The sequence below is a fragment of the Hypanus sabinus genome, chromosome 15 (genome assembly GCF_030144855.1).
Source record: "Hypanus sabinus isolate sHypSab1 chromosome 15, sHypSab1.hap1, whole genome shotgun sequence".
In the NCBI taxonomy this organism is placed as follows: Eukaryota; Metazoa; Chordata; class Chondrichthyes; order Myliobatiformes; family Dasyatidae; genus Hypanus; species Hypanus sabinus.
In genome coordinates, this window is record NC_082720.1 from 19,170,390 (window position 1) to 19,190,107 (window position 19,718).

The 19,718-nt window shown below is 39.1% G+C and overlaps 1 protein-coding gene across 5 annotated transcripts in view; it reads right to left on the reverse strand.

Annotated features, from left to right (window-relative positions):
* LOC132405342 (matrin-3-like) overlaps positions 1–19,718 on the reverse strand; it is a 53,707-nt gene that overhangs the window by 22,354 nt on the left and 11,635 nt on the right. For 3 of the 5 annotated variants that reach the window (XM_059990067.1, XM_059990068.1, XM_059990065.1), the window contains exons 2-12: positions 16,567–17,633; positions 10,087–10,148; positions 9,269–9,307; positions 8,785–8,879; positions 8,350–8,387; positions 7,621–7,755; positions 6,571–6,702; positions 6,139–6,279; positions 5,733–5,864; positions 4,098–4,150; positions 2,745–3,147 (exon numbers count right to left, since the gene is read on the reverse strand). In XM_059990067.1, the coding sequence (XP_059846050.1) occupies positions 2,745–3,147; positions 4,098–4,150; positions 5,733–5,864; positions 6,139–6,279; positions 6,571–6,702; positions 7,621–7,755; positions 8,350–8,387; positions 8,785–8,879; positions 9,269–9,307; positions 10,087–10,148; positions 16,567–17,457 (2,121 nt within the window). In that variant the 5' untranslated portion in view covers positions 17,458–17,633. The remainder of the gene's footprint in view (positions 1–2,744; positions 3,148–4,097; positions 4,151–5,732; positions 5,865–6,138; positions 6,280–6,570; positions 6,703–7,620; positions 7,756–8,349; positions 8,388–8,784; positions 8,880–9,268; positions 9,308–10,086; positions 10,149–16,566; positions 17,634–19,718) is intronic. The other 2 variants (XM_059990069.1, XM_059990070.1) reach the window with 2 other exon arrangements.

Genomic DNA, 19,718 nt, shown 5'->3' on the forward strand with positions numbered 1-19,718 from the left:
CTAAAGACGGGGCAACCCCTCTGCCCGCTAAGGTAGATGCGGTCCGCCACTTCCCCCGACCCACCACGATCAAAGGCCTTCGGGAATTCGTAGGTATGGTCAATTTCTACCGCCGCTTCCTCCCTTCAGCTGCCCGGATCATGCGCCCCCTGTTCGCCCTGATGTCGGGTCCGAGCAAGGACATTACCTGGGACGAGGAGTCCGCCGCCGCTTTCGTTCAAACGAAGGAAGCTTTGGCGGACGCCGCAATGCTAGTACATCCCAGAATGGACACCCCTACCGCCCTCACAGTGGACGCATCAAACACGGCAGTCGGTGGGGTGCTGGAGCAGCTCATCGCAGGTCGCTGGCAACCCCTGGCGTTTTTCAGCAAACACCTGCGGCCACCCAAGCTTAAGTACAGTGCTTTCGACCGGGAACTGTTGGCGCTCTACCTGGCAATCCGGCATTTCAGGTACTTCCTAGAAGGTCGGCCCTTCACCGCGTTCACGGACCACAAACCGCTTACCTTTGCGTTTACGAAAGCGTCCGACCCCTGGTCGTCCCGCCAGCAACGCCACCTGTCCTACATCTCTGAATACACGACGGATGTCCGGCACGTCTCGGGTAAGGACAATGTCGTGGCGGATGCGCTCTCTCGCCCTACCGTTCATGCCCTTTCCCAAGGGGTAGACTTTGAGGCACTGGCAGAGGCGCAGCAGGCGGATGAGGAGATTCCGAGTTACAGAACCGCAGTCTCCGGTTTGCAGCTCCAGGACCTCCCCGTGGGCCCAGGTGAGAGGACCCTACTCTGTGACGTCGCCACCGGCCAGCCCCGTCCAGTCGTCCCGACAGCATGGCGGCGCCGCGTTTTCGACTCCATTCATAACTTGGCGCATCCCTCCATCCGGACAACTGTCCGGATGGTTTCCAGCAGGTTCGTTTGGCACGGACTCCGCAAACAGGTCAGTGAATGGGCCAAAACGTGCATGCACTGCCAGATGGCCAAGGTGCAGCGGCACACCAAAGCCCCACCGCAGCAGTTCCATCCCGCCCACCGGCGTTTCGACCACATTCATGTGGATATCGTGGGCCCCCTGCCAGTGTCGCGCGGAGCGCGTTACCTCCTGACTATCGTGGACCGGTTCACAAGATGGCCAGAGGCGGTCCCGCTCACCGACACCACCTCCGAATCTTGCGCCCGAGCCCTGATCGCCACCTGGATATCTCGCTTTGGTGTACCAGCCCACATTACCTCCGACAGAGGCGCCCAGTTCACCTCCAGCCTGTGGTCAGCTATGGCCAGCCTTTTGGGGACTCAGCTGCACCACACAACTGCCTACCACCCACAGTCGAACGGGCTAGTGGAGCGTTTCCACCGTCACCTGAAGTCGGCCCTCATGGCCCGCCTGCGAGGAGCCAACTGGGCGGACGAGCTTCCCTGGGTCCTACTCGGCATTCGCACAGCGCCCAAGGACGACCTGCACGCCTCGTCGGCCGAGTTGGTATACGGCGCGCCCCTGGTCGTCCCCGGGGAGTTCCTACCAGCCCCAAGGGGGCAAGAGGAAGAACCCGCAGCAGTCCTGGGCAGACTACGCGAGAAGCTCGGTAACCTGGCCCCCATACCCACTTCACAGCACGGGCGGCACCTACAGAACTGTAAGTTTGTGTTTGTACGAAGGGGCGGGCATCGGTCGCCGCTGCAGCGGCCATACGAGGGGCCGTTTATGGTGCTCCGGAACAACGGGTCCACGTTCGTGCTGGACGTTGGGGGGAAAGAGGAGGTTTTCACGGTGGACCGCCTCAAACCGGCCCATGTGGACCTGGCACAACTGGCCGAGTTTCCGGCGCCTCGGCGCAGAGGCCGACCTCCCAAGCAGGTTCTGGCCCAGACTGTGGACATTGGGGGGTGTATCGCCGGTTCTGGGGGGGGGGGGTTATGTGGCGACCCATTTCCTGGCGTATCCGAACCGACTCACAATTAGATAGCCTACGGGGGTTTGCGAGCAGAGCTTTGGAGCCTCTGCGCCATGGGGGGCCGGTTAACAGAGGCTTAAAAGTGAGGCTGAAGTTTTCGAATAAAGTTTTTTCCTTCGACTGCAGTTACCGACTCCGTGTCATAATTTTAGCGCTGCGTGTAGCACACCGCTACAGTACGGTCTTATCTAGGCGGTGTATGACTTGCATCACATCTACACTTACTGTATTTCAACAAACCACATATCACTTGATTTCCTAGTCATTTACTACAACTTCATACTGACATTCAACAACTTGTGCCCAGGGACATCTCAGCCTCCTCTGAACATTAATATCACCAATCTCTTTCTCCATAAAAACACTGAACACTGTGCAGCAAAATGAATAGTCTCACATCTTTCCCCACAATATGTTGCCTACTCATTCCATTTGTCTTACCCTGTAAAGCTTCTCTATATACAATCCCACCTTGTTTTATATTGTCAGCAAACATGCAAATGTTTGGTCACCTCAATCAAATTATTCATGCAGATCATGAAATGCTGGGCCCATGCAATAATCCTGGCTATATCCCACTGATCAGAGTCTAAGAGAATGATCCATTTACTCTCATTGATGCTTTATGGCTGATTATGAATTCTCAACCCACCTTAGTACATCACCACAAACACTGTGCTTTTTGACCATCCTCTTCTGTCCAACCTGAAAGGAAGCTTTCTGAAAATTTATATATATTATATTCCACACGCGCCCTCTTAGTCAAAGAAACATGCCTAAACTTTTACCGTTTCAGCTGGTCCTGATGCATTTTGCACACTTGTTGCCATGTCTGTTTTTGAATCTGGTTCCACTGAGTCAGACCCTTCCATCTCATGTACCGTTTCCTTCAGTAAATCTTCTTGATCAGCTTCATTCTCTGATTCGCTAATGCAGAGCCCCTCAACCATACCTCCTTCATCAAGTTCCACATCACTTTCAACAACTGCAATTGCTTCTTGTGAATCTTCCTTTTTTTCTTCAGATTTGATTTCTAGTTCACTATCTCCCTCAGAGTTATCTTTCTTGATTGCTTTTGAAGGTGAACCCTCTGAGGTTGCCTGCTCTCCTTTATCCCCATCAGCTTTTGGAGAGCTCCTAGATTTGCTTGGTACTTTCTTCTTAAAAGGACTGCGGGAATGTCGTCTTCTTCTGGGAGCGAAGCAAATAATATAAAATAATAAGATTTAACTCTGGTAATTGAATCAAATCAATGGCAGACAATCTATGGGCTAAAATAAACTGGCCCCAAACTCACATTTGTCACAGTTTTTATAACATATGGAAGTCTATATTTGATCCAAGATATTCTGGATATGGAGGGGGGAAAATAGGTTAAACACTAAACCAAAAGAATGTATTTGGTAGGAGAAAAGTTCAGATCATTCTCATAACTTTTCATTTGGTTGCCAGTTTGTTCTTAAATTCAGATGCTCCATCTGACTTGCCTTCCCTTTTATGGATCTCTCTTCTCCAGATTTCACCCTCAACTTTTGCTACTTAGACTGAAATAATGAATTGCTTTGTTTGTTCTAATAAAGGGTCCTTAACCTGAAACTTCAACTAGTTTCTTTCTCTTTACCCACACTACCGACACTGCTTGCCAGCCTGAGTTCCTGGACTCTATTTCCTTGGCAAACTTGGCTTGCCCCTGTTGCTTGTGTCCAACACATCCTTCTTAGAACTTCCCTGCAACTTAAAACCATTGTGTTTTCTGTCCCAGTTCTGATAGTATTCATCTTGAATCACTAACCAAAGATCCTGCCTCATCTGCTAAGCTTCCAACATTTTCTTCTAATTTCTGTTCTTTATGCACTTGCAGATCCCTTAATATGATCAAGTCTTAATAACCTCGTCAGTTAAGGAACTACAAGAGATAGACCATGCTGGTATTGCCAACTATGTGCATATTCCAAGAATGAATAAATCTGAAGATATACTGCCTAAGGATTATTATTTTTCATGAAGTGTATCTTTAAGTGCTTGACCATCTACAGAAATAGGAGCATTCCTTTCTATCTCTCCAAATAACCAAAAGAAAATGGCCAAAGTGACTTTCAAATACATCACCATAAAATACATTAACTTTGAGCCCATTTTACCTATCTGGTTTATCCTGGTCCTTCAACACTTCTTGAACCTTAATGCTTGGTTTCTGGAATTAAAAAATGTAAAGATTAGTACAATATCAGGAATACTGTAGAAAACTCTAGGTTCAGAAGATATAGGTCATGGCTGTTCAAAGGGTCTCATGTTTCAAATATATACCAAAGTTATACAGTTTACTATAAAGGACTAAGACAATTTACCTCTCAAGCCTTATTACTGCTATTTCTACAATTAGCTTATCACTTTGCTAAAAAGACTATATTTTAGTCTATGCCCAACCAGCATAGCAATATATCAGATAAATATTTGAAAACTTCAAATCATTCCTCACATGTCAATTCCAGGAAATTGAATACTAATTTGTGGAATCTCTCTAGGCAATTTAACCACCACAAACAAAGTATTTTCCTGGTAAATCTATGCTGCACTCTTGAAAAAACCAAGACATTCAGGCATATTGTTTAGAATAGCTCATAAGACAAGATCTGATCAAACAAGAACATTTTATGAATCCAGCAGAGTTGTAACAAGGAAAATTCTCATGTGTTCATTTTCAATTTCATTGATGAGAAAGCAGCTGATGAAAATAAAATAAGGTAGCTGTTAATGAGGAAACTTCCTTGCCCATGTTTGATCTAAATGAAGTTACATATCATGCAATACTCTAAGGGTCCAATGTCAGTATTGGAAAGCTGCAGCAAACTATGCATTTATTTTAGAGAACCAGTACAGAGTAGGCCCTGCTGCTGCAGAAACCTCTGACAACCCGAATTACCTACCCTAATCACAGCATACTTTACAAATTTACAATGACCAATTAACTAACCAAGAAGGTATTTGAACTATGGGAGGAAACCTGAGCACCCAGAGAAAGCCCAAGCATTCCACAAGGAGTACATACAGCAACTCCTTACAGCTGATGCAGACATTGAACTCTGAACACCGATGCCCCGAATCGTAATAGTGTTGCTCTAACCACTGTGCTACTGTGATGCTTGAGGAATGATTGGGGATTTTGAAGTTAGAGACTGCGGAAAGAGACCACCAGGAAAATCAAATCAATGATCTGATGTTCAATTGCAGGGTCATGGTCCAGAGTGAGAGTGGATAGCAAGAAAGTTGGTTAATTCAGGTTTTCAAGGTAGAAATGAATCTGCCTTACACAGGCTGGAGCAGATTCTCACAGCATCATATCTGTAAGCAAATTTATGGAGAACAATTGGGTTGGTCTTTATGTAACAGAATGCTGCATCAAGAGGCAGCAAAAAAACAGAAAGAGGAAGAGACCCAGGTATGCTGGGAAACATGAAACCAGAGAACAGTTCAACTATGTGACAAACTCTAGGCCAATGTAAACGAACGAAAACAGCTCTAAACCTTTCCTATGCATGTACCTGCCCAGGCTTTTAAACGTCGATTAGATGCCCCATCACTACCACTTTCATCTGCAGTACTTTGCTTTTGAAAAAGTCACAATGCCAAATGTTTAGAAATGATCACTTGAAGAAACAACATGCTGCCATGTAACAGCTTTCACCAACTTAGGAAATCACAGAGAACTTCATGGACAATTATTTAATTTTAAATATTTCCAGTTGTCAGAGAATTACAATTAGGGTATTCCTTACCTTCAGTACAAGAGTTCTGTATTTCTGAGATGCATCCACTGTTATCTTCCTACCTCGAAATATTAGAGGGTTTTTCTTGTGGCATTTAACCATTTCTAACATACATTTTCTTGACTCCATTTCCAGAAAGGCCTGTTGGTTACAGCATTAATACAAGGAGAAAGTCAATGTGAAATTGATCGTAACATTCTTTTCACAATCCACAATAGAGTAACAATATACCATATATCCCTGGACCCAATGGTTCAACTACTGACAAATTCTTTTTCCCTTGCTCCTCCTCTGGTCATTTAACTTTTTGTACATGAACATTATAAACATTACAGTAAATTCTTACAGCAGGTATATCAAATAATTAATTGCAACTCTTGCCTTCTTTAAACACCAAAAATACTTTTAATGATACCTGGTTCCTCAGTCTCATCACAATGTAATTAAGTACTTTCCCAAAGCTGGTGCCCATTTTCACAACATCAGCATCCGAATACCCAGAGGGAGGAAGGTTCTGGAGAAGCGCCACCCTGCCACCACTTTCTTGTTTTTGTTTCTGGAAAGAGCAATTTTAAAGAAAGAGCTGCTTAAATGCCAAACTTTCAATTTTAAAATCATTTTTCTAATGAAGTCACACAGGGTAGAACTTTCTCCCCAAATATATTACTCCAATGGCTTCTAACCCTTCTGAAGCCAAAAGGCTGAGACCCAGTTGCAGACCCATGTTACAACTGGTAGTCAGAAGAGGCAGCAGAAGAAACACCAACAGCAAAACTTAATATTTTTAAAAAGACTCAAATGCAGAAAACAATAACTGAAACATTCACCGATAGCCTATTTCAATTACCTTCAAATCTATCTCTTTGTATTTGAGAGATATATCCACTCGAACTTTCTTGCCATAAAGAATTGCCGGATTCATACTGTAATAGGCGACTGCTGCTTGAGCTTGTCCACTTGTGGTCATTTGTACAAACCCCTAAGTTTGAGTTTAAACAAAAAATGCTTGTGACCATCACAAATGTCAAGCTATAGATCTCATTATCAATAATGATAAATTATTGAAAATAGTGGTGGGTATTGAAGAAGAAGAAAGCCCTTAACTCCAAGTGGAGTCATTGGGATGCCGTCACGACAGCGTTTTTTAAGCAAGCTTTCTTACTTTTACGAGGCTGAGCTGCTAGCTCGAAGCTCAACCCAGCGTGGATGGAAAGCATGCAAAGGAGCCAGCTGGACTCAAACTCAGAAGCCTTCGCTCCAAAGTCCGGCACTGATGCCACTATGCTACCAGCCGGCCAGTGGGTATTGTCTTTTAAAAGCTACATTCTCAGAAAGTAAAATTTAATTGCATCTTCAAAGCTTCACATGCAATTTACTTTTAGAAAGAGTCAGACTGTTACCGTCACTAAATTACAGACAGACAAACTTTATTGATCCCGAGGGAAATTGGGTTTCGTTACAGCCGCACCATCCAAGAATAGTGAAGAAATACAGCAATATAAAACCATAAATAATTAAATAATAAATTAATCATGCAAAGTGGAAATAAGTCCAGGACCAGCCTACTGGCACAGGGTGTCTGACACTCTGAGGGAGCAGTTGTAAAGTTTGATGGCTACAGGTAGGAATGACTTGCTATGACGCTCAGTGTTACAAATCAGTGGAATGAGTCTCTGGCTGAATGTACTCATGTGCCTAACCAGTACATTATGGAGTGGATGGGAGTCATTGTCCAAGATGGCATGCAACTTGGACAGCATCTTCTTGTCAGACACCACCGTCACAGAGTCCAGTTCCACCCCCACAACATCACTGGCCTTACAAATAAGTCTGTTGACTCTGTTGGTGTCTGCTACCAAACAGCCTAATTTGATATTGCGGAATTCCCTTCACTCACCTCGCTCTTTGTATTTAAAAGCAAATACTTTGCAATAGATCCAAATGGTTGAGCAAGTTTGAGAATGTCTTTCACTTTGCATTTTCCTTTGGGCAATTCAGTTATATGAAGTACTTGGCCAGGTTCATCCACTGCCTTTTGAAAGGAAAGATAATTTAACTGCATGTTTCAACAACCAAGTATTTCATTGAAAAGTAAATGGCATTATCATTTCGTGTACTTAACTCTTAAGCTGATCACAAGTGTAATGAATATTATTGTTTTAAATTTATTTAGAATTCAAGAGTAGTGAACTCACAACCCCAGTCAAATCTGAAGCAGCTAACAGGTGGCACTTAAGGAAAAGATGAAAGAGAAAAACAATCTAAAAGGTGTGTTAAATAAAACAGGGTGAAGGATGGAAATAGCTTTTAAGGAGCAACAAGGATCAAATGGACCAAATAGTTTGTTTCTCAACAGAAGATAGAAAGTAGTAATAATTCAAGCACAAAAGGTAGTGCTTTTAACATCCTGAACTAAAGACAAAAATTATGGAACCTTCTTACACATTAATTCACCAGAATACTTTTCAGAAGAGTAAACTATTACCAGAAAGCAGTAACAGTATCAAATTTATTCCATTTCAGTTCAATCTAAAGTGGAATTTTTTTTCAAACCCAGATGAAGAAACCAAATTGAAAATTTAATCAGTGTAATTTTTTTTCATACTGTAATGAGATGAAAACAAACCATGTTTCGCCTGTTCTGGATTTGACCTTGTCTGTTGCCTGAGAAAACAAAAACACATCATGAGCTCCCAGCAAGTGAATTTCTATTATATTTTATTACACTTGTCTGCTGCACACAGATCAAGTGAAAATACCACAGGACTACAAATACAGGAAAAAAAATGGCAAATTCAATTTATGAGGGATTTATGTATAAAAGAACTCAGCATCTAAAATCTAACTAAATGTCTGTGATCTTGTTTTAACTTATTGTCTACAATGAATTCAAGGATAAGATATAGGCATCAGAGCAACTCCATGTGAAAATGACGCTTATTTAAAAACAACAATTAAGTAAGTGTTCCAAACTAGAAAATTATGTAAGAAAATGATTTTAGAGAAAAACAATCACTGTGATTTGCAAACAGAAAGGCACACAGGATAATCGTATTCTGACCTCCACGAGGGTCCAGTGCATCCAACTGTCTGATGGCTGCGAGGATTGCAGACGCAGCATCTGGAGCAAAATTGGACTGTCGAGCAGGATTGCTCCTACATTTGACCCAAAGAGAAAGCAAGTTGAGTATTCAAGTACAATCAATATAATAATTAACAATCACAAACCTAACACCTAAGCAATACAAATTAAATGTGTGTGTGTGTGTGTGTGCGTGCGTGCACACAAACAGCAACTGAGCATGTGGCAATCTCTGAAGCAGCAAACTTGGGAGTCTAAAATTGTACAGTCCATCTATAACATGCTTTAAAAACAATTAAATTCAGTTCTCACTTTTATAAAAATCAAGCTGTGCCCAACCACTAGTTTAGTGAAACAGGTCCAACTGTATGCAATTTTACTACATTCTACGCAATATTCAAAATAAGCACCACTCGGACTTAGCACTCCTTATCCAAATGTCACTGAAACAATTTGGACATACCTTGCAGATGGTACACCTTCCGGAACCCATTGAGGGTAACTGAAAATAAGACAAAAATTCATTACATACTTCCAAAAAGCAGTCCCTGAATTGAAACAATGATCACTCAATAAAAGAGTAAATGAGGAGAGCTATAATTCCCAACTGCATAATTGCACATCAATAACACCAGCAAAAGTTACCTTAGTTACTTTCAGGACATATGCACTCAAAAAAGCATGTGCACAGAACAAATTTAAGGGAAAAGGGCAAGGAGGAGGTAGCTAACTTGCTTTAGAATTATCTCACTTTGGTTTTACAAATAATTAGGAAAATATGCACAAGAATGAGGAGCAATATTTTTGGAAGAGAACAAAATAAATAAACTGTGAGTTGGATGATAATGAAACCCAGGATAGCGACCAATGATTACAACCATATTCTCATTTTCACCTAAAGGAATCTCCACAGAATATTCAAAACTATCAAGGAAGCTGAGTAGGCAAAAGTTCACATAAAAACAGGAAATCAACATCTTTAAAATATTTTCTTTCATCTGTTGGTTTCTAGGGACTTTGTGGAAATGCATACTGCTAATATATTCCTACCCCCTTTATCCTCCTATGATCCAATCCCCTCCAACCGAATTAAATCCATCCAACAGCAGTATTTCCATTCTCTTCATAAATGCCATTCTTTTAAATTAAATAGCTTATGATTGCTTAGCCAACAACACAAGTGATCAGACTATGCACCACACTACACTTCTCACATGATGACGTTAACTTAAAGAATCCATGTCACTAATCTATCCAGAGTAAATTTTACAAACTGCATACATCTCCAACAGCAGCAAGCAACGCCTTTTGTGTGCTGGTTCATTCTTATGCTGGTTCCACTCCTGGAATATGGGGGGGGGGGGGGGGGAAGAAACAAATTGTATTTAACAAAATCATATGATCATATTTCAGTACAATCAATCATTTTTTGTCAGAACCTGTATTTTAAGCAACAAAATAATTCAATCCAATACAGCAGAAATTAGATATATACTAAAAGGTTCATTCTCGACAAAACTGGATGAAATCTTACATGGAATTTAAGCATCAGGATCAAAACCTGTAATGTTAGCTTATAATATACACTGTGTATGATTTAAAGTTTGAAAATCTTTTGATGGTTACATTTCCTTGCTCTGGGCATAAAGTTCATTCTCCATATACAAGTGAATATCCTGAATTTGATTTTAAAAAAAAACACACTGGGACAAATCTTCAACAATAATTTCTGCAACACTGCTCATCTATTTTCTTCACCCTTATTTACACACTCTTATACTACATAGCTGAGACCAGGAAATTGGAAAGATGAACGAAGAACAGCAAAGCTATTTTAAGCTGACTGTGTCAAAAGATGAATGCTCCACAAAAACAAATTGAGGAAACAAATGATGGGAAGATGACTTGTCATCGAAAACTTAAATATTCAATGATTATGCATGGTAACATACCTTATCCAATTAGCAAGCCCTGTGACTGAAAAGTGCTGGGGCAATGGCATCAATACAGGGGATGCCAGCAAGCTCAATAAACTGATTAGAAAGGCTGACTCTGTTACAGGAGTCAAACTGAACACACTGGAAGATGTGGTAGAACAAATGACCCTATGGAAAATCCTGGCAACTCTGGAAAATTTTTCTCACCCTCAGTATGCCACCATGGCAGTTTTAGCGCCAAGACAACAGCGCTGCTCCAAGGAGTGCTATACGAGATCATTCTTGCCCTTGACCATTCAGCTCTATGATGAGTCAACCTATAGCCGGGAAGTGGGGGGGGGGGGAGCAGTGATGGCTGTTACTGTTCAAGGTAACTTTTTTATTATTCTTTTTAGTTTTCTTGTAATATGTGTGCTTGAATTGCTGTGACACTAACTTCTTTTGGGATCAATAAAGTATATGTGCCCGTAAGTAATCTTCCAAGTGATTAACCCACTATAACTGTGTTCATAATTGCCAGCTAACCACTTCTGATACATGCCCAAGTCGAATGAGAGCTCAATCTTAATGCACCTACAACCAAATAGCTGGATACAAAACTGTCAATTGATTGTCTAATGAATGGCCAATTGTACCAAATCAGATTTGTTTAGGATCAAATTGGCAAACTTAAGAAACTACAGGATCAAAAACAATGTCTCATCGAAACAAATCTTTCAAACAATGCCTTGCCGGAAAACACTGACACCTCCAAGGCCCGCAAACTTAATGAAGCTTTTAACCCAATTAGGAAATTGTTCAGCTGTATTAAGGTATGCCCAGATAAGTCTGGAGTAAAACCAAAACTGACAGGAATGTTTGATATTATTTTCAATTTGAATTAATACAAACCACATTACTTCAGGTATCTGCAGCAGTAACTAGGCTGTTAAAATGTAATAGAACTTTAGGGAAGCTATGATGACTGGAACCCAGAGTAATTTTTTTTTAAATGTTAATATGAATAGGAATAAAGAGCAATTTAAGAGGGTTAATTCAATGATACACATCTTGGAAATATATCGTGTGATAATAAACAAATCAGTAAAGTTTATAGCAGTTCCATGTTGATTTCACAACTTTAGCTCATTTAGACCTAAAATCTCATGCCCACAAAACTTTTACTGCAAACCTTAGCAAGTTTTTTGCACAGGCAAAATGATCAAAGTCATTCTGTTCTTCAAGTAGGAGTAGGAATTTATGTTCTAAACCCAAAGGGATTTTTTCCTGAGTCTTCAAGATCAAATCGTTTTGGTTTAATTGCTCTGACAACAGTCCCAAAATAATCAGCAGAAACTTTGCACTATCAACTGGTTTGGTTTCCTAAATATTCCCCATGATTATCTTTAATTATTTGCCACTTTTGCATGAATTATCTAGACAAATTATTCTACTAGTTCAGAGGCCACTTCATATAATTTGTCAGGTAAGATAAAAGGATGAAATGGTGAAAATAATTAGGAATTTCAAAAGCCACTGACAAATATTTGGACACTAATAGAGTGAAGTACTAAATAGATCAGGCTAGAATATAAACATACACAATTGGGTAATTTATTGAAAAGCACTAAAGGTCTGCAGGGAAAACACCTGTATTTACTTACAATACCTATATAATGAAGGTAATTTGTAATTTGCCTTTAGGCAGAGCAAACTCATGATGTATGCAGTGGAACCATGGTAATATGGGAATAAATTATACATCTGAATTAGACGTCCTTAATTTCTCTATATTTATAATGCTCACATTGGTGGTGGTGAAGAAATAAATATGTTCTGCATCTCCCTGCCCCATGGTCTATCATCAAATTTCACTAATTTCTGCAACCATCCCCACCCCTTTTACAGCTTATAATATATCATAGGTTGACCAAGTTTTCATAACTTAAGTTCAAACATCTTTCAGGTCAAAATGCCCTGTACTCTTTCCACAAAAGATTAACTCTTTTGGAGTCTGTCCCCAATACTGATTGCAGGTAGATTCCATTCTTGAATAACTTAACACTTTGACATCCTCCCACCCCAATGATTTGCAATAAAGCTATTCACTTCATCTTCACGATAAAAGGGAAACAAATCAAAAATATTAAGATTTGATCCAGCCGAAGTGTGAAGTTAACATACGTTTTGCAACCCAAAGCCATTCTAACTCCACAGATAAACAAATACAACACTGCACATATTTCTAAAGCTTCACATCACATATAAGATGATGAGAAGCATTGATCGTGTGGAAAAAAGTCAGAAGCTTTTTCCCAGGGCTGAAATGGCTGCCACAAGAGGGCACAGGTTTAAGGTGCTTGGAAGTAGGTACAGAGGAAATGTCAGGGGTAAGTTTTTTTTTAAAAAAACGCGGAGTGGCGACTGCGTGGAATGGGCTGCTGGCAGCAGTGGTGGAGACGTATATGATAGGGTCTTAAGAGACTTTTGGATAGGTACATGGAGGTTAGAAAAAGCTTAGAGGGCTATGGTTAGCCCTAGGTAATTTCTAAGGTAAGGACATGTTCGGCGCAATTTTGTGGGCCGAAGGGCCTGTATTGTGCTTTAGGTTTTCTAAGTTTCTATCTTGCTGTTTACCAAAAACTACTGTAAAACCTACCTGACACCAGTGCCTAGTGCACCAGAAAAATGTGTTTGATTAAATATATTTATAAAACAAACTGAAATTACAAACCTAAAATTAGTTTTTTTTTAAAAAAAGCATTTAGCAACAAAATAAAAATGAGAATCTCAAAAGCTACTGTAAAGTATTCTGCTTTTGGTGCCATAAGGGTGAACATATGACTTTGAATGGTTAATTTTGCTAAAAAAAAGTTGAAGCATTTCTTTGTGTTCCCACATTGATAAAACACATAATTTAATTGACAAGGGCTTAGCATCAAACATTTAAAAGGTGCCCTATACAACAGCAATTATTACTCTTTTTTTAAAAAAAAGCATTTCTACCAGGTACACTTTCCAATCAATTACAACTTTCTTTTCATTCTCTTCTACAATTTTTCCAACACCTAACTGAACTTGAATACTTCAAAACAATACTTTTTAAAAATATCCTAGGGAATTATGAACTTCCAAATTTCCAATTAAATCCTAATTCTTTAAAATCATTGCCAATTTGTTACATACACAGTATATATTATGTGAAGAACCAAAATTGATATAACCAATGATAATTGTTACCATTTCTATACCGTAGTAATAGAACATGAAAACAGACTGTGCAACATTTTAACAGATTGAATGGGCATTTATTTACAAACAACATGAAGCAAGTTGTCTATTTTACTTGTTTATAAGGTCAGCTTATCAAATTGCATACTCACCCCAAATGCAGCACATTTCATTTTCCAATTGTACTTTATTTTACAAACAGAAAAAATATTTTCTGTTTAAGTCCTCAAAACCGGTGTAATCTGCCATTAAACACTCTACCTTAGTTTCCGCATATTAAAAGAAAATAGCCCTTTATGCCCTTATCTCAAGTCTTTTCCAGCTCTGTTGTTATAATTACAACTGTCAATTTGCAGATGAGGCCTGAAATATTGTTCAACATTTTTGTTGGCAACAGTAGCAGCAACTTGAGATAATTTAATACCACTCAGATGGTGTGGTAATAAGGACGTAGACCATGTCCTCCAATTCTGAACCAACAACCTCAAACTCGAGGCAGGAGTACCACAATTGAACCAATCAAACACTATGACTGGTCAAACTGAAGATATTCAAACAGCCCTTAATAATGCAATACTTTCCCCTCCTCCCAGAGTAACTGTGGTAATCAACATTAAGGCTGCTGCTTTTCAACCTCCAAACTGCTTACTGTAGAAAGCTTGATTTTAATTCACAACGCAGTGAATGCTGTAACACCTAACATTGTGAAGTACTGGGGGACATGGACTTGTTATTTATTGCTACTTTAAGCATATTCCTATCCGGACTTCATCCATGACATTTATGGATACATTTCAAAGAGGTAGAGGGCTGGAGACCTTTTAAGTGAACAAACCAGAGACTGAACCTACTTGTGATACCAACTTTTAAAATTATTCCTCAAATAGATTGAATGCATTGAAATTAGGTCAGAATTTATGATTAATCATAACCAGGTTATGATTAGTCTCTACTTTCCTGTGTGTGCGCAGGATTTGTTTTTTGGGGGGAAAATTACATTCAAAACAATTGTCTTAAGGATTTAATTAATTATTGTCAGGTTCAGTAATTAAAACTTGCTAGTTTTCTGTAAGTAAGCAGTTTTCCAGAGTCCTCTGAGCATAGTATCAGCAACTTCTCAAGTTCAGTACTAAAATAAAGTTTTACTAGAATAAATCACCCACCATTAATCTTGGCATTACTTTGAACTTACTACTGGCGGTGCATTGTCCAATATTATCCAATCAAAACAGAACAGGAGAGAAAGCATATCAATGCAATGACAACCCAACTTTTAAACAAACCCTCTGGTCTGTTCAGAGAGGTCACTGTGCTGAAAAACTCTGATGCAATAAGTACCTCTGGGCAATAAAAGGAAAAGCATTGGCATAAATGACATTAATATCACATGAAAGTCACTTAATGAGATGCTTGTTATGACAATCTGAGTTTAAGGTCTATATTATCATGATCTATTACACATTCATGATATCATATGCACACTAAAGTCACATACCTTTGTACAACTATAATGTGACCATATGAAGTTACTTCAGTCACTAAGAGAAGCAGCACTTGAGCATTTTGACATCTCTCTTAAAGGAAAAGTGCACTGAATAACTTACAAATCATAGCTGCTGACATCTATTAAATTTTGTAATTTTTTTCTTATACCAAACACTTGGACACTCCACAACAATAAATAAACCAAAAAGCCCATTGTTTCTAAAGGAACATAAACAATAACAAATACAAGAATCAAACGTGTGCACAGTACTGTATTACTCATTTACATTTTTCATGAATATAAATCTTCAGTAAGCTTTTATTAAAGCAACAGAAGCTACTATCAGAACCAAAGTTGGCTCCTGTCACATTTAACCTTCACAGATCTTAGAAATAACCTCTTAATATAGCTCTGAAACAGGGCATTGGATGACTTGATGCTAGTGCTAATTGAAAAGTTGTGAAAAAAAAATCATAGACTCTGAAACAAAATCAACATGAAATATTACTTCCATTTCTCTTCATGCTTCTTAACCTACATTTATTCCTGCATTTATGCTCTTATTTCAGATTTCGAGGATCTTATCCTGCTTTGCTTTCTATTTACTAGAAAAATACTCCAAATTTCTCTCTTAACAAGGGAACGAGAACATATTATATCAGGATTTTTGGTTTATCTTCTGAAAAATTGCCCAGCATGTTAAAAGAAACCTGTCTTCTATTGAGGTAGGCAACACACCCACTTGAACATGGTCTCTGGCTATTTTGCATGTAATAAGGTGCACCATTTGCTCATATTTAAGAACAGAAACAAAGAAAAAAATTGAGACCCAACACCCAGTAGCTTCAAAACAAATGCTATCAGTGATAATGCAATGGGTTACAAGTACTGCACACCCCTTTGATTTGACCAAGTATGTTGTAATTTTCACTGGCAATCTGCTCATGAATTTGATTTGCAGTTTCATAACTACTTCTCAATGAAAAGATATTTTGTAGAAATTTCATATTGCTAAGATGTTCCAAAGAACATCTGGAACAAATTAAGACTCAAGTGAGGTTTCCATAAGTCCAATAAGAACTGTTGCTTATACTTTACAAAGCAATTTTTAAATTAAATGTCACTCACCTTTACAGAATGAACATTTACATCACACAGCGAACACAAGTGAGGGAACATTCCTGGCAAGAAGCCATGGTAATCGTTTACGTTGCTCAGTGAAGGAGATCCTCGTTTTCTTTCAAAAAGGGACCTTTCTTGGCCACGAGAAGGCAGCCCCATTTTTCCATAATCAGAATCATATTTATACATTGGGTCAGACAAATGCAAATCATCCCTACGGAAGTCATCACCTCGTAATCGTTCAGGCTCATAGTCCTTCCTGTCATAATATCTAAAATTCAGCTCTCGAGAAGAACCATGGTCATAATTGACCACAGGATCAGCATCAGGATCACGACCTTCAAAATTATTCCGAAAGCGCCTTTCTTCCTCCCACTCACTACGGGAGGCTCTGAAGGAACGATCTTCCCGAGAAGAAATGTCACCTCTGTTGTAATTCAAAGATGCTCCAACATCATTTCTTTTTCTTTTAAGTTGCAAAAGAATGTCTGGCAAGGATTCGGGGGTAAGTTGGTCTTCAGGATAGCGGCTCAGTTCATCCAAGTCTCTGGATGAAAGGCCAAAGGTTGTTAAAATATTACCGGCCTTGTCCGCATCAATCCGTTTCTGAGCGGCAAGTGAGGGCTGATTACGGCTGCTCACATCAAACAAGGAAGTCAAACCACTGCTGGATCGAGAAGGACCAATACCTGAAGATATTATATTCTGATGCATTTGTTCCATAGCTTGTAGGCCCACTGCCTGACCACGTCCAAAATTCAGATAGCCACCCATTCGTGCACCTTGGTTCATTCTCCCAAGATTTGCATGGGTGTTTGCAGACTGAAAGAATCCAATATTATAATTGTCTTTCTTCATGCCACGACCATGATCTTGTTGAACTCCATCGAATGACATTCTTCTGGCACAAGAGAGAGTCTAATTCAAAACAGGTAAGAGCACCATAAAACAATTCTTCAATGGTTAGTAGATAGCCTTTGCTGGCTCTGTAGAAAGTTGTTTCACTATCTAACTTCGTCTAACAGATGGTTGATGCGACAATGTCACAGATCCCCCAGAGAACTTTTGCCAGGCTGAAAAGTTAAAACAAAAATGTTAGATCAAGGATCTCAAGGCCTTTAAAGGCCCATACGCCTGGAACGGTCTTCAAAGCCAGAAGTCCAAAACTGGTCTGTAGAAAGACAGTGTAAATAACAAGATGGAATGCAACGTTTCACAGTTGCATGCAAAATCCAATGCAGTGGGAAATTTCTTTGTATTCTATATAACCACTTAATGAGAAACTATAAGAATCTCAAAAAGCACATCAGTAGGAAAGCATGGCGGGTACAAAATGGTAACCTGCCACTAAACCCTTTCAAATCAATAGGATTTTTCCAACATGTTTATAGGAAATCTCAGCCATATTGAAGAATGCCCATAAAATCATTGTAACATTTCAGAAAACATTTGCAAATTTTTAAGATATCTAACTATCCACAGAAAGATAAGTAACACAGAGTGGATGTGTAGTGTAAGCCACTAGAAAAGAAAGAGGCAGTGTGTTACAGCACTCATTTCACACTTTGATAAAGCAAATCATTTTTACTTAAGGGCTTTTAAATGATTTAATGCCTCATCTTGCAAGGACACCTCTTGAACATGCTGCCAGCAGCCAACAAACTGAATCAACAAGTAACCAAAACGTGCACAGAATTCAAGGAATATTTTAAAGGAATAAAGCCAACAAGTTTTAAAATAGCAACCAGCCAGCAAGAAACAGCTGCAATTGCTGAAAAATAAATGGTGTGCATCCAACTCAAGAACCTTTGGTTGGACTATTGAAACACCTCCATAAATTTCTTGTCAAATGAAATGCAATTATAAATATTATCCATTGTAGAAGCTGTCTGAAATGAAAATCTAATCTCTGAAAAGGTTCTTAAAACAATTTTCAAGATCAAACACATCCTACCATGCACTTAGCACTCAAGATCACATGTACCAAAAAAAAATGGCTGTTGGCAAGGCATTGAGAATCAACCAGTCAATAGCTTTCACCACAGTTGCTGAAACATGAAAAGATCTGACTGTAGGAACATTACAGTCTGACATCCATCTTCACATAATGGAATCTCAGTGAGAGGAGAGAAATATCTGCATTAAAGTGTACATTCTCAGATGTCTTAGCACATAGTGGCACTAAAATTATATTTTGTAAAGGATTAATCTCATGGCATATTGAAGTTGTCAGGTAACAGTTGTCTACCTAACCAATAGTCTCTACCCATAAGAGCAGCAAGGACCAACAATTCTGAGTTCCAAACATGTTACCAAAATACGATCAATGCCTGATACGGAAAGCAAGATTTAACTGTTTAAGACCAGTTGTACTACCAAGCTATCATGCAAACCAATATTGAGTAATGTTTATGAAGATGATTCGTGCCTTTGAAACTGATCAAGCACCAGAAGTGTGAGCAAAACAGCATGATTTTTCTTTTATCGGAATTGCAATCATTATGGAGGTTCTTTTCACAAACTTGACCAAGTGTATTTAAACTTCACTCTGAATCAATATTACTTGATTTTTATTTTTAAGTAATACTAGCATACATATTTTTCATAAGTAAACTGATAGCTTGGGTCAAAGGCACATTTATTATTTTATTGTCTATAAATTCCTCAACTACATTTAATTTATTTCTCATAAATAATATGGAAATTATTCTTAAAGCATTTTATTTTTGTGATTGTATTTCTGTGAAATAAAATGGGTAACTAAAAGTTTGCTCCAGATACAAGCGAGGACCTGCTATGTATTACTAGAACCATGAATCCAAATCTCAATTTAAATTTGATTATTTAAAAACAAAATTGAGGATGGAGGCAATAAACATTAATTTAAAGTTAATCAAAGTCATGCTTATCATCTGAAGCACAATGAAACTACCTGCAATTCCCAAATCATTCTTAAAATTAACTTGATTAAGCAGTACTTTGCTATTTTATGTATGTGATGAACAGGAATGTTCCAAGTGGTCTCACAAATGACACACTGAAAATAAATTATTTACACCATTCAAAAACACTTTTTAAACAATACAAAATGCTGGTGAAACTCAGATGATTAGTTATCATCTATGGAAAGGCATAAAGAGCTGACATTTCAGGCAGAG